Source organism: Andrena cerasifolii, chromosome 9, assembly GCF_050908995.1.
Source record: "Andrena cerasifolii isolate SP2316 chromosome 9, iyAndCera1_principal, whole genome shotgun sequence".
Taxonomy (NCBI): domain Eukaryota; kingdom Metazoa; phylum Arthropoda; class Insecta; order Hymenoptera; family Andrenidae; genus Andrena; species Andrena cerasifolii.
This window is the reverse complement of record NC_135126.1, coordinates 15,286,738-15,300,467: the sequence shown is the minus strand read 5'-3', so window position 1 is coordinate 15,300,467 and position 13,730 is coordinate 15,286,738. Positions and strand designations below refer to the sequence as shown.

General features: G+C 38.3%; 3 protein-coding genes across 5 annotated transcripts; 1 reads left to right on the top strand and 2 right to left on the bottom strand.

The window, feature by feature from the left end:
• Positions 1-539: 539 nt before the first annotated feature.
• Hmt4-20 (Histone methyltransferase 4-20) lies at positions 540-8,140 on the bottom strand. 3 transcript variants are annotated; one of them, XR_013086413.1, is made up of 10 exons: positions 7,844-8,140; positions 6,622-6,855; positions 6,358-6,523; positions 6,091-6,261; positions 5,878-6,030; positions 5,595-5,784; positions 5,106-5,517; positions 3,214-5,022; positions 1,434-3,134; positions 540-1,392 (listed from the first exon to the last, which is right to left on the bottom strand). XR_013086413.1 is itself a non-coding variant. In XM_076819832.1 (9 exons), exons 2-9 carry the CDS (start codon positions 6,834-6,836, stop codon positions 2,741-2,743), a joined length of 3,510 nt encoding a protein of 1,169 aa, XP_076675947.1. In that variant the 5' UTR covers positions 6,837-6,855; positions 7,844-8,140; the 3' UTR covers positions 540-2,740. The 3 variants fall into 3 exon arrangements, 2 of the variants coding, with proteins under 2 accessions (XP_076675947.1, XP_076675948.1); XM_076819832.1 differs by having other exon boundaries at positions 540-3,134; XM_076819833.1 differs by having other exon boundaries at positions 540-3,134; positions 5,878-6,006; positions 7,844-8,138.
• Positions 8,141-8,961: 821 nt separating this feature from the next.
• On the top strand, positions 8,962-10,843 carry LOC143373058 (mitochondrial ornithine transporter 1). Its single transcript, XM_076819855.1, has 5 exons — positions 8,962-9,259; positions 9,533-9,769; positions 9,846-10,009; positions 10,080-10,352; positions 10,429-10,843. Exons 1-5 carry the CDS (start codon positions 9,175-9,177, stop codon positions 10,606-10,608), a joined length of 939 nt encoding a protein of 312 aa, XP_076675970.1. The 5' UTR covers positions 8,962-9,174; the 3' UTR covers positions 10,609-10,843.
• An 85-nt stretch (positions 10,844-10,928) lies between these two features.
• Positions 10,929-13,636, bottom strand: LOC143373053 (FAST kinase domain-containing protein 5, mitochondrial). Its single transcript, XM_076819844.1, has 7 exons — positions 12,505-13,636; positions 12,284-12,445; positions 12,050-12,211; positions 11,740-11,968; positions 11,557-11,634; positions 11,188-11,478; positions 10,929-11,086 (listed from the first exon to the last, which is right to left on the bottom strand). The coding sequence occupies exons 1-7, from the start codon at positions 13,503-13,505 to the stop codon at positions 10,973-10,975; spliced, it is 2,037 nt and encodes a 678-aa protein (XP_076675959.1). The 5' UTR covers positions 13,506-13,636; the 3' UTR covers positions 10,929-10,972.
• Between the last annotated feature and the right edge of the window lie 94 nt (positions 13,637-13,730).

Below are 13,730 nucleotides of genomic sequence, written 5' to 3'. Positions count from 1 at the left end.
ATTAGTTTTTGCTTCCTCGTTCTGATAGAGACAGACGGTGTTGTTTTACAGATCTAGGCGTACACGTTGAGATTGAATAATTCGGCGAGCCCGATTGACAATCGGCAACTCGTTGAAAGCTTAAAGAATGGAACGGCGGCCGTGGTGGCCGGTGGCGTCACGTCGGAACAGGAATAGTCGACAGAACAGCGTGGTAGTTTTATCACAAATCTTATAGAATGTTATAGATCGATTAACGGGCATCCTATCAAGAAAAATTACATTCTAGTTTAACCGTATTAAGTTGAATATACAACGCTCTTAACTGTATTTAAATGCTCTATTGCGTGACAGAGAAACGATCGTCGTTAACTTATTCGATGGTAATTTAATTTTGAACTCGGCTTTACAAGCACAGTCGATTCTTTCTTAAAGCGCTCCCTTTAACGGATCTAATACTGATTTCTCCGCCTGGCTCGTCCTTTCGATCGATTCTGTGGAAGCTGCGATTCCTTTTATCACGCCGTACATCTTATCGATAAACACAGGACGAAAAAGAGAAAGAGTGATATACATATATTTAATACAAATGTACATCAGTTTGTTCGTAACACATTTACACGGCCATGATCGTATTTCGCTAGATGAAAATTTAACAGTACACATATAAAGGAAATGTTACATTACACGTGAATAAACGAGACGTAATCAACGGCAATCTCTTACTTCACTGAAACGCTATTCACCCTCGGCTAGACTCACTGTCGTCAAAGTGTATCACCAATTCTGAAACTATTCTGCACTAGTAAAAAATGTTTATGGAATTAACACCTGTATATTAAATGAGAAAAGAAAAATCTTGGATTTAAGACTTTGATATATGAATGAAACTGAATCTGACAATTTCATGTATTACATATTATTAAAGGATGATTCTCAGTTTACGTCCAAAGTTGAGTTACACTGACGGCAGGTCGAAATGAGGATTGAAGTCCTTGTCAAACTGATGCCTCTTGAAATTTTTATCATTCTATACCATCCTAACATATACGTACAAAACATGTTACTACAATACAAATAACTCGAGTGACTGTTGCAACGTAACTGTTGTCCTTGCACATAGTTCTTTTTTTATCGTGGTTTTAATGTACAAATCCGATTAATCATGCAAAATAAATAACGGTTCCCTTGTTATAATGCTCTTAGAGTAAAGATTTACATTAAACGCGTAAGATTCGTAAAATTGATAATTAATTTGCTGGGACAGTATGAGAATTTAAAAGCACCGCACATAAGATCAATCGTTTCCGTGTGACTCGAAAGGGGAAACAGAGATAGAAAGGGGAGTAGTGCACACAGAATTGTCCTACTGAACATCTCAGATCCGAACGCTTCTTTAATTGAGCTTTAAGCCTCGACGATTCTGCCCGCTCCACAACTGAAACGACATGTACGCGCGGAAAGCAAATTTTTAAAAACACAATATCGCCTGTTCCTCAAGCTCGATATGAGAAACCACGTTAAAGAGACGATTACTTGCTTTCGTTCGCTTTTTATTTTAACTAATCCGCTTTAACTTGACTCACTAAACGAAGTTTTCTTATACCATTCCGTTACTGTATTTCGTAAACCGTAAAACGATGCATTCACCCTGCGTCGAGGCATCGTGACACATCGGAACACAGAATACAGTAATGAACCCTCCATATACGTACATACATATGCATGTATCATGGATAAAACAAACATGTATGCAAGCATACGTACATACATACACATACAAGCATATATATAATATATGTATATGTATAAGCAGTATTTACAAATGTTTTTATGATGTTGATCACGCATTTTGAGAACAGCAATTAATATGTGCTACCTAGTATTTAGCTAGTTTAATTATTATCATTATTATTTAATTATTATAATAATAACTATTATTATACATAGTATAAGAGTATGGATTTTCCTCCTTTGTCCTCTTTATCTACGGAAATAGTGCTTAGATATAGCTCAACTCATTATTTCTCCTCCCAAATTTTTACCATCAGAAAGGGCGATCATTAATATCCGAATTCGTTCATTAACCTACGTACGTGAATTTCGCGTATGATATAAATATTTATTAGTAAAAAAAATTGTTCAGGGAAATGAATTTATTAACGTCGAAAGTAAACTGACACTGAAAGACCACGAGGTTCCGAAACCTGCATCTGCTGCGAAAAATTATATGTACACAAATATTAATGAGAAAGCAAGTTACCAGGCAGGTAACCTAAGATACTAGTTTTATTACAAACGAGTATAGTGGTGAACTAAAATGACGATGGTGTGATCTATTTTATAAACAGAACTATATCAAAGATTTCAGGTAAGTGTTCACCAAACAGAAAGCAAATCAACGAACATTACGTTTCTTTTTTTTTTTATTCAAAAATCGATCCAAACATTACTCTTTTTTTGTGTTTTTTTTCCTTGAGAAAAACTTTACTAGGCCTTTAATCATTCGTTGTTAGAAGAATAAGAGGTAAGGAAAAGTTTAAATAGCGAAGACTAACACAAGAACAGAAATAGACTAATTGCATTTCCAAGACCCTACAGAATCTTGCGATAGTATTTATCACTCAAAAGTCTTTTTCTACTTTTGCGAGACTTCTAAAATGTCAGTAACGTTACAGGACAAGGAGGCCTGCGTTTATATGCCTAAATTGTGTTTATAATTTTGTTTTTTAATGGAACCCAAAATCGCTATTTATAGCTGTTAAGAATGTGGGAAGTCGATGGTATGTGTTTCATTGCCGAAAATTAAACGCAACCTTTTCATCGGTGGCGGAGGAGGATCGAGGTTTAAATCGCGCTTCTTGTGTCTTCTCTCGCGATCGCGGGTTTTATGCTTCTTTTTACGCCTACTTCGTTCTACACCCTCTACGCGTAATACTTCGTACTCAGGCTCGTAACTGTCCTCGCTAAGACTCGTCCCCGATTCCACGATATCCTCCAGAACCGGTGAACGTTTCATACGAAGAGTAAGCTTTAATCTTCCGGTTCTCTCCGGAGTGCTTGGGCAAACTTGACAATTCGAATTGGTCGTTTGCCATTGACACTCTGAGAGAGACGACGGTTTTTGCGCACTGTCGTTATTGTAAGCTGACAATCTGTAAAGAAATAATAAAGATTGAGTATTCAATTCGAGGAATTACTTAGTTGGGGGGGGGGGGGTCTACAAATCATTACCTTTTCAGACTTTCACTGTCGATAGAGTTCTCCCTTGAATGGCTACTAACGTCCGAATCTACCGACTGATTTTGATTACAACTAGCGGGTGGCCACGGCTCTTGCGGGATTAATACTGGAGGTTCAGTTTTATTGCAATCGTCATTATACTGCATTTCTTGCAAATGCGACGTGAGCACAGATGTCTGGCGAGTCTCTTGCTTCGTTCGCCGCATTATCGACGGTATTCTAATGTCCTCCAGATTGCTTTCTTTTTCACTAAATTCGTAAATGTCACCCTGGATACCCGAATCGTCATCCGCTACGCCGATTTCAGCGGTCGCTATTTTCTGGCGATCCCTTTTTTGATTTCTTGTCGATCTGTTCTTCGTCTTGCCAGCTTTACTACGAGTTTTCGAGACAGGCGCAATCGCGTTGTCCGCCGTTTTCTGTTCCATAGCCACTTCCAATTCCTCTTTCAGCCCAAAACTCGCTGGCTTCTTATCACTTAACGATTTCTTTCTACTTTTCTGGGATCTCAGGGATGCGTTCAGTGTCTCATCCTCTTCCGCTGGCTGCTTCAGCATCGCGTCGCGACTATCGTCTAAATTATTATGAGCTGTAGCGTCGCTGTAATTGTTAGTTGCTATTATACTAAAGTTTTTATTACTTTCTTTACATGGGCGTACTCGAAGATCTACGTCTGTTGTACATGTGTCAGTGATGATCTCCGGCTCCTCGGACTTCATATCAGAGTTTGCAACGTTTACTATATACAGATCGTTCTTAATTATCAAATCGTTTTGGTGATTCAGTACAGTGCTACGGCATCTAAAGTCATTCTCCTCGTTACATTTTATGTTCAAATTTTCTTTAACGAAATTCATATCACTGAAACCATCGTCAGTCGAGGATTTCATGGAATTCGAGACGAACCTATCGAATTTATCCGCCTCATTTTCTAACAAATATTTGGCCAACGTAGATGAGCTTGTAGAATCGCATTTTTTGTATTCCTCGTCAGATTTCTGCATGTCAGGCGATGTGGATAGCGGTCTATCGAGTTTTGTAAAGTATAAATTTTTAGGCGACTTTACGCAAACGGAAGATTCGTCCTCTTCAGCTTTGCAAGCGTATTCCTTGTGCATGGGCTCGTAATGATCGTATTTACCTTCGTTCGAGTCTTGCTTTTCGGGCTCTAGAAGCTTTTCTAAACAGCTGCTCGACTTTATAACCGCTGCAGAAACATTGTTTACATTCTCAGAATTTTTAATCGGGGGTAAACCATAATAACTCCTTGATTGGTAGCTTTCTTGCGGAATTAATTCTTTATTACTATCGTCGCGTGAATGATCTAAACGAATTTCAGGTATGGAGCTTACATGAACTGAATCACAGGTATTTGTACTATAATGATCTTTCCTAGAATCGGAAGCATTAATATTACCTACTGAATTAGAATTAACTTCTACGGTAATATCCGATATTTCTTTTTCTTTTATCAGCTTGCTGTCCAATTCTCTGTTATCTTCCACAAATGTCGGCGAACACTCTCTCTGAAAGTTAGAACGGTTCGATTGTTCTAACACGTCATGGTGAGAGACTTGAACGTGGCAAAGATCGTGGATTTCTTGATTCAAAGTAGTCTCAGGGTGAGGCTTATGCAGTCTAGAATATATTACTTCTTCAGCTACTTCTACTCTATCGGAATCTTCTTTACGGTGGCTAATATCCTTTATTTCAACGCTTTTCGCTATAGAGCCATTTAAACACGGAGATCCAGCTTTATCAGAGACTCTACTCTTCTTGGATTCTGTTCTTTTATGAAGCCTGCGTATAACATTTAAAACATGAGTTCATTTTTATCTTGTAAGTGCGATTTACAATTTATATTAAAAACGATAGAATCTCACCTGGAGGCTCGAAGAGTTTGATTACTTTTGACAGTATTCTGATGACCATTGTTATTGTCAAATTTACCGAGCTGTTTATTCCGAAGACTTCTCGTCACGGAAGTGGTGATGGCAGAAGGGTGAGGTCTAGGTGCTTGCAGCACGTTCTCTCCGTTGTTTATAATTGGCTGTTGTTGGGCGATATCAGAGAACCGACATCCTTGTGCGATTAACAATTCCGCGTCGTACTTTGTCAATCCCTTTCTTCGTAGCTCCTTCATACTGAGACTCTGCGGTGCCACCGCGGCATTGCCAACGAGCACCGCATTTCTTTCCGTAAGTGCGCTATCTGCCTGCTGTTTATTGCGATTCAACGGTTGTTGTCTATGTTTCGTGCGATTGATACGGTTGTCCGTTTCTCTCAGACGGTAGCCTATAATAATTGAAAATTTCCAGCTGATCGTATACATGGATTTGAATTATTACGAGCGTATCAGGTTTTAACAGTACCAGAAGAAAGTTCTTCGCCTGGCTTTTGATTCGCAAATGCTCCAGTCCCTCTCCTCTCACATGTTTCGCATTCACAATAACAATTACCATCCCCGAAAAAATCCTCTCCATAGAAACACGTGATCTCTTCACCCACCTCAATGTCACGGAGAACTTTAACGCAAGCCGTGTCTCGTCCCGTCGCAACAAACTGTAATTCGTATAAATTAAACGGTATTAGTTATCGCTACGTGTGCACGATGAGTGCGATCGAAGTAATGCTGTGTCGTAGAGATCTATTAACCTTGCAGTTAGCTCTACAGTCATGATTAATGTACGCTGCTGGACCCAACCACAGTTGTGCGCAATTTTTTCGGCAGCTAAACATTACAGAGAAATCATTTTTTCCAGGATGTAATAATGCTGCTTCTTCCTGAAATGTTGTTTTACCAACATACTAAGTAAAAAGTACCATTACCATATCTTGTCAATTATCCATATTCAACCAGACACAAACCTTTTCGCTAAGCTCCGCGATACATCCGACGAGACAAGATATCTTGTCGTGCTTCAACCACTTCCTGGTCGCACAGATTTTGGCACCTTTTTGACCTTCTAAAGTATATCTATAGCATGGTTCTATTGCAAATCCAGAGTCCTTGTCAAAAACCCTTAAATATCGATAAATCTATGAACAAAGTAAAGGTTACAGTAAAAATTCACACCGACAATATTACGCAGAAAATTATATCCTAAACGTTTCTCAGCTGCGTGCACAACTCACGTGTTTCTCCAAATTTATTTGCTGCTGTTTAGATTTCGTGTGAGGAAGTCGTGCGCCCCAGTCTCCGCCCATTAATTTTTTATATGTCTTTTCATAATTCTGCGTTTGAATAAATTCGCAAATAATTTTGCGAAGTTCATCTTTGTTCGCTTTCAATGGCCTGTACCTTTATCATTGAATAAACTTCTCATATAGTAATGCCTTCCTGGTTTTCTGTTCTTTTCTTGGGGGGGAGGGGGGAACGAGGTACTTGAAAATACTTACCTGATATTCATCTTGTGAGTGGTAAATCCTAAATAAGGATCTAGCACGAGGGAAGTAGCTAGGTCGTCATTGTCGGAAAGTTCCTTGGGTGTCATGCCGCCGCAACTGCCAACATTGTTAGGTTGCATCTTCGCACCCACTGACCCACCTATTCTTCGCTCCTGCTTCCGTACTATAGCTGCTGAGCCTTGAATGGACAAGCAATCCACCACCATTCTGCAATCCTTACTTTTACTGGACAGAAAAGATAAAAGGTTAATTGAGAATTAACACGAAACAACTGAAAGTCAGAATTAAATTCAACGCCTGCATCGCCGATTAAATATTCGCAATACACGTCTGATTTTAAATATGTCAGACCACAGGGACAGAAATGATTCCTTCTTACACTTCTATATCCCTCAGTTCGATTTACTTTCTTACAATTGAAAAAAGAATAGATCTTTAATTCCACTATAGAAGTCAAACTGTGAAAGACCTTTTTGCTCTTTCACATTGCTGGCTTTAAAAGTGATATACTTTTCACTGACTGACAAGCTGCTAATGAAGCACTCAAGACAGAATCAATGAGTTTGAAGAAGCGATATTAATTAATTAATTGCCAGTGAAAATAATGTGTGGGGAATATATGCGTAACTAGATTTATCACATTCCATAAATTTTTACTCATTATTATCGGTTTCAGTTTGAATATAGCGTGTAAAGTTTAATTATCAAGCAAGTGTACACATGACAAATCATGAGGACTTCAGTCAAACAGAATACCCTAAAAAAAGAAGCAGAAAATTCCTGACACGCCAATTTCGAGGGTTACATAATTCGGACGTATGGAAATGAAAAGAAATGTGTTGAGCAGAGTGTAAAGCAGAGGAAATTAATGGAAAAAGTGTATTTCTCGGGGAAGAATGCGCTACGACAAAATTGCCGTGGTACCGACACATCGAGCTTATCATTAAATTATTTCGTACAGGAGGAAAGGGGCCGTACGGATCCGCAGATATAAAGTACAGCCTGCTGGAGAAAACGATCCGTCCGAGTTACGTGCTATTTCGATAATATAATAGTAATATCTGGAGATCATGCTCCGAGCTCTAATGGCGCAGACGAGCCAGAGCGCTCCTAGAGGCACGCTGCGCTCCAATTTACTGAGAGAATTTACCTTCCTCTTAGCGAATTCAAGAATGATCGAAACGCCCGGTCCCTTGCCGCACAGTATACTTACCTTAAAGAAGCTCTCCTGACAATTGAAATCACGCATTTTGCTAGCAATCTCTGACTTTTTTGGAATAAGACGAAGACGCGTTCGGATCTATCATGGCAGATCTACTATAGACACACACACTTTCCCTATTTTCGTAACGCAAAGGGAACGATCATCGCACTGGATACGCTGATTCTCTCACAACATGGGTGAAATTCAATGCTTGCCTTGGCGAAATAAACCAGAAAACGATAATCATTTAATTGGGAACGTAATCAAGAAAATCCATGTTTTGGAACTACAGACTGTCGCGTACGTCATACATGTATATGTCGAGCACATCGATCTAGTAACTTTTCTGATTTACTGAACTGCCCGAATCGCAAAGCTGTTCAGTCTAAATAGTATTCTAGATATTTGCGAATAACGTGCGAAAAGTATTGCGACACTTCGCGCCCGCAGTTTAGCTCCGTAACCAATGCGATACGCGTTCCGAGGGAGCCATTTCTTTCCCTTTTTTCGTAATAATCGATTCGGGGTTATAGAGATATTAATTTAGTAACGTGGCTTTTAAAGATGTAGCACTGCGTTTCCATGACAACTGCATGATACTTCAACCTCCTCTGGTGATGTTGTAGCAACGTCAAAACGTTTTCATTGAAACATTGTTTCACAATTTTGTATTATGTATATCACAATCTTCTATCCTACATGTATCCTCTATTTTGTACGTTACGCAGCAATTGTTCCGATCGAGAGTGGCCTAAGTTTTATTTGTTAAATTTCACGCTGAATATAGGTAGTTGATCGAAAGTTAATGCTGTAGGTACGGAACATGGATGAAATGGCGAGAAGACAAAAATAATATAAAAAATTACAGAACTGTAGCATCAATTTATCATTTAACTACCTAACCGCACCGAGCGATATATCGATATAGATCTTAATTAGCACTTTCGGTATATAAAGCTGGATGAATCAGTATCACGAGCAAGATTATAATACGATTGTTTGATTCATTGTTATCTGTGTAATACTTGAACCTTTACCGATCGATGAATAATTTATCACTTTATCAGTCGCCCGTGTGTATGTAGATGCGCGTGCGCATGTGCACGAGCGAACGAGCGTGTGCCATGAATATCATTGTGTAAATAAAAAACGTATGGAGCTCAATAACTAAAGCCCCGAGTCTTTGGTCTTTGCGATATGTAACCATCAAATGAACTTCTCTCCCTCTTTTCTTATCACACAGCTTGACCAGTAGATACTAGACACTCGTAGTAGAACCACGTGCTAACCTATTGTTTCGTTCACGAACCAAGAATCGTTTATACTTTCAACATATAACAATGACATTTGAATATTCCGAGAAAGAAAATCACCGGAAAAAGACCCTAAGGGACGGTATAATCGATTTTGTTGCTGGATCACTTGGTAATACTGTCCTTAAATATAATTCAATGTTTCGTAAATAATTTCAGGAGTTCGTTAATTAAGTGTCCTCGAATATTTATATTTCATTTCGATTCTTACTTAATTCCCATGAGATATAATTGTATCAACCCTTTTACATTTCTCCTATTTTATAAGCTATTCGTTCTATGAGGTATTCCTGATGTAATCACTCCTCGTGTTACAAAGCGACCTTACTTTGAAAGTAGAAATTTCTGTTTATGTGTCTTCATTTTGTATACTAATTCTTTTAAGGCGGAGTAGCACTAGTGTATGTCGGACAACCGTTAGATACAGTTAAGGTGAAAATGCAAACATTTCCATCTATGTACAATGGAATGGTTAATTGCTTTCTGAAAACAGTAAGAACGGATGGAGTAGTACGTGGTTTATACGCGGGAACTATGCCTGCTATAGTTGCCAACGTTGCAGAGAATTCAGTACTGTTTGCAGCGTATGGGGGTTGTCAGAAAGTACTTTCTAATGTATTAGGTAATATAAGACATTTTGATATGGCACGAGCCTCGGCTCGTGATCTGTTGATTTGACAGAGAATAATTTTGTATAGGTGTGAAGAAGGTAGAGGACTTGACTTCGATTCAGAATGCTTGCGCTGGATTCTTTGCTGCATTTTTCTCTTCGTTAACTTTATGCCCAACAGAGCTTATAAAATGTAAGCTGCAAGCGATGCGGGAAGTTGAAAATGAAATAAAATCATCGACTATGCTTAGGGTAACTAAAAGGAAAAAAAATTGTTGGAAGGTGTATATACAGTGTAAATGAAGAAACGATCATTTCTTAGAAACAAATTAAGCCATGGGCACTGACGAAGCAAATTGTTAAAGAACAAGGGATAAGAGGCCTGTTTAATGGCCTATCGTCTACCATAGCACGTGAAATGCCTGGATACTTCTTCTTCTTCGGAGGTTATGAAGTCACGAGAGAACTTCTCGCGAAGCCGAATGAAAGTAGGGAAGATATCGGATGGCAGAAAACAATGGTAGCTGGGGCTGTTGGTGGTACTGTCCTGTGGCTTGTAATATTCCCGGCGGATGTAATTAAAAGTAGAATACAGGTTAGTTCTACTTGGCCTTGAATATATCGATAGTCCAGAAAATAATTCCTTATTCAAATTGAAATTCTTTGTACAGGTAAAAAATTTAAAGACACCAGCGTTAGTGGTGATGAAAGACATCGTACGGAACGAAGGCGTCGGATCTCTGTACAACGGTTTGAAGCCAACGTTAATAAGAACAGTACCAGCAACGGCTACGTTGTTTCTTACTTACGAATATAGCAAGAAATTTATGCACAGTTGTTTTGAACAATGACGAAGAGATGTGTTTTCGTATTTAATCAATGACTATGCACATACCGTGTACATACACCCATGTATAAACGAATATTCTCATTTCGTTGTAAATAATACAACAAATTATAACAAATTTGTCCAGTATTCAAGAATTACTGTACGGATATTTTTCCTCTACCACATAAATTTAAATGGTAGTGCATTTTATTTCGTAAACTGTAAAATAAATGAAAATACTTTAAAATTTTCGTAAACCCCTGCACATTATGATTTGTAACACCTACGCTACTTACCTTTTCCAATGCGCAATAGATGTAAATACATTAGCGACGTAAGGAATTTTTCGGAACATACAGCTTTCTTTTATTTTTATTAATTTTATTTTAAAAAGCTTCTCCTTTCGAGAAATTAGAGTCAGGGTCCTGAAAAATTGCTTGCTTCAAATAATTACATTTCTCGGAGTCGGTGTTACAGGAAGTCCATTCGTTTTCGTGAATCTGTGAAAACACAACCAGATTACAAATGTAGCAGACGTGCATCGTTACAAGATTTCTATAATATACCGAGCGTGTATCAAGAAAATAGTTGAAGAAATTACTGGAATTGGTGTGTATCCAATAGCTCTGAGTTGTCTGAATTTTGCATACAGAGCGCCGATATAGCCATCGTGACCCATTACTCTTTGCAGAACAGTACACGGGTACAATATCTTCCACTGTATCTTTTTCAAATCATCGCTATCCACTCGTTTGATCGTTCCAAATGGCATTTTGGATAAAATAGGTTCAGCTGAGATGGAGTTGTTGTGTTCATCGAAAGCCAAAACAGTATCGGTGTTGAGATAATGCGGTACAAGCCAATCGTTATAAACTTCTAATCCTAGCATCTCCTGTTAAAACAAATTTTACATATCAAATTCATTTTGTCGTTTCAAGCATTTATTTGCCATATGCTTCTGCAACCATACCTTGCATAAGAATATAATTTCAGTTCGCAATTTTACAGCGCTGTGCCGTTCGAGTATATCGGATTTACGGCAGAATTTCTGTAACAGCGATAAAGAAAGTTGTCTTTACTGTATTTACTTGACCGAATAGTTCGTTTATATTATTAGTTCGAAATATAAAGTTCCTTAACACTAAACACTTACCTTCACTAAACACTTGTATATGTGATTCTCCAGAAATGGGCCTGTATAATCAGGCACATCTATTTGAACGGAACCATTTACGACGAATAATTCATTCGTCAAATTATGTATACTGTGCTCATAGACGCTTTTTACATATGTAGGGTCCAATGCATACTCTATTAATTCTCTTGGATATATATTTTTGAATGTTAAAAACATGATAATACGTGGTAGTGATTTTCTGTAGCTGTAATAAGTATAAATATTTCTTAGCTACCGATACATAAGTATATAATATTCTTTACACATTATAATATTCAAAACGCACCTGTGAATTTCCTCCGACCTACACGATTTGTAAGTGTGGATTATTTCATTCACCAACTCATTACACACATCATGGTACTCTGTAGGGGGACTAACTATACACAGAGTATAAATAAGTCTTTCTATATCTTTTATTCTTGCCAATTTAATTTCATTTTTCATTCTAAATTAAATGTAAAAATTACTTCTTTCAAATACGAATATGTTAGCGATCATACTTTCTTGCGTAACTTACTTCTTGACAATGCTATCCAACAAGATTTTGTCATAAAAACGCTGACCTCCGAGGGTATGTACTATGTGAGTCAAGCAGACCAATGGTAGCCTCGGTATCTCTGCACGTACAGATATAAACAAATTTTGAAGCGGTCCCAAGCAATGGCAGCAATCGCTATACCTACAATTATATATTTATAAATAAGTTAACAACTGTTATTAAACCAGCTGCTTCCTTACCGTATTAATTTCATAACAGCTGCCAAAGTAACGTTTTCCATTGTCCCACAAGTGTTTGCCACTTTCGTGATCATTTTCTCCATTAATGATTTGTTATGAATTTTCTTCTCATTCATGAAAAAACCTCTCGCCGCTATACCTACTTCGTTCCCGCTGATATCAGGCAGAGATTCTTCGAAACGACATTGAAGTTCGTACAGATTTATATCAGGAACCTGGCAGATACTCATAAGGAACAAAAACTGGACCACCTGTTTCGACGAGAGTTTATAAGGTCTCCCGCCGACTTTCCTAAGCGCACGCCACATGTAGTTAGCGTCCCATGCTTTCATTTGATAAAACCCATCGATTATCAACAACAATTCCGACCAATTCGCCGAGAAAAATCGTTTTAGACATTCTGCGCTCAGTGAATTTATAAACTCCTTATACGCGCTTGATTTCTTTAGAAAGTTGTTCAATATGACCAAGCATTGCATTAATTTCTGTATTTCTGTATTATCTAGCTCGGACAGCTTACTGCCGAAGGCTTGTAAAATATCATTGAATGTTTTCTGCTGAATGTGTAATCCGTGTAAATGACCGTACGTTAATGTTTTCAAGGCCTTATAAACTACTTGTGAACTTTCCGACGACCAGTCCTTGTTATCCAACATCTGTATCTCTTCAGGCGTAACGTGCACTTTTGTTTTAATAGTCGGCATAACGGTATCTCTGTAAAACATTGAGTTTTTAAGCATCGAATGCATCATTTCATGCTCGAGTAGCCTTGTGCTTGTAAATCTATCTTCCTTGTCAGCATTAATTGCAATATTCGCGTATCTTCGGGAATGAAGAAGATACTTGTAGCTTTCAGAGGATCTTTGAAGCGTGACCAACGTTCTGCTCCTCGAGACATCCTTAATAGAAGGTGTGCAATGTGATTTTTTACATAACCTTAAGACCAATGTCTTCACCTGATCATAATTGCAACTGAAAATTGTTCTTGTAACGATGTTCATTCTTTTGATTGGTACGCCGAGCACGACCTCTCGAATACACCTTCACCAATCCCTTCAATTCTAGAACACAGCTTTTTCGATGAAATGAGAATCTTTGTTTTGATTTTCCAAATTCCTCTCACGTGTCGGCGTCGGCGTCGGTATATCGGAAAAAACCGCGCAAACTGCAACCGGCGCGAACCGCGCTCGTGCAAGAACGGTTGCATATGGAGGGGGTTTGAAACA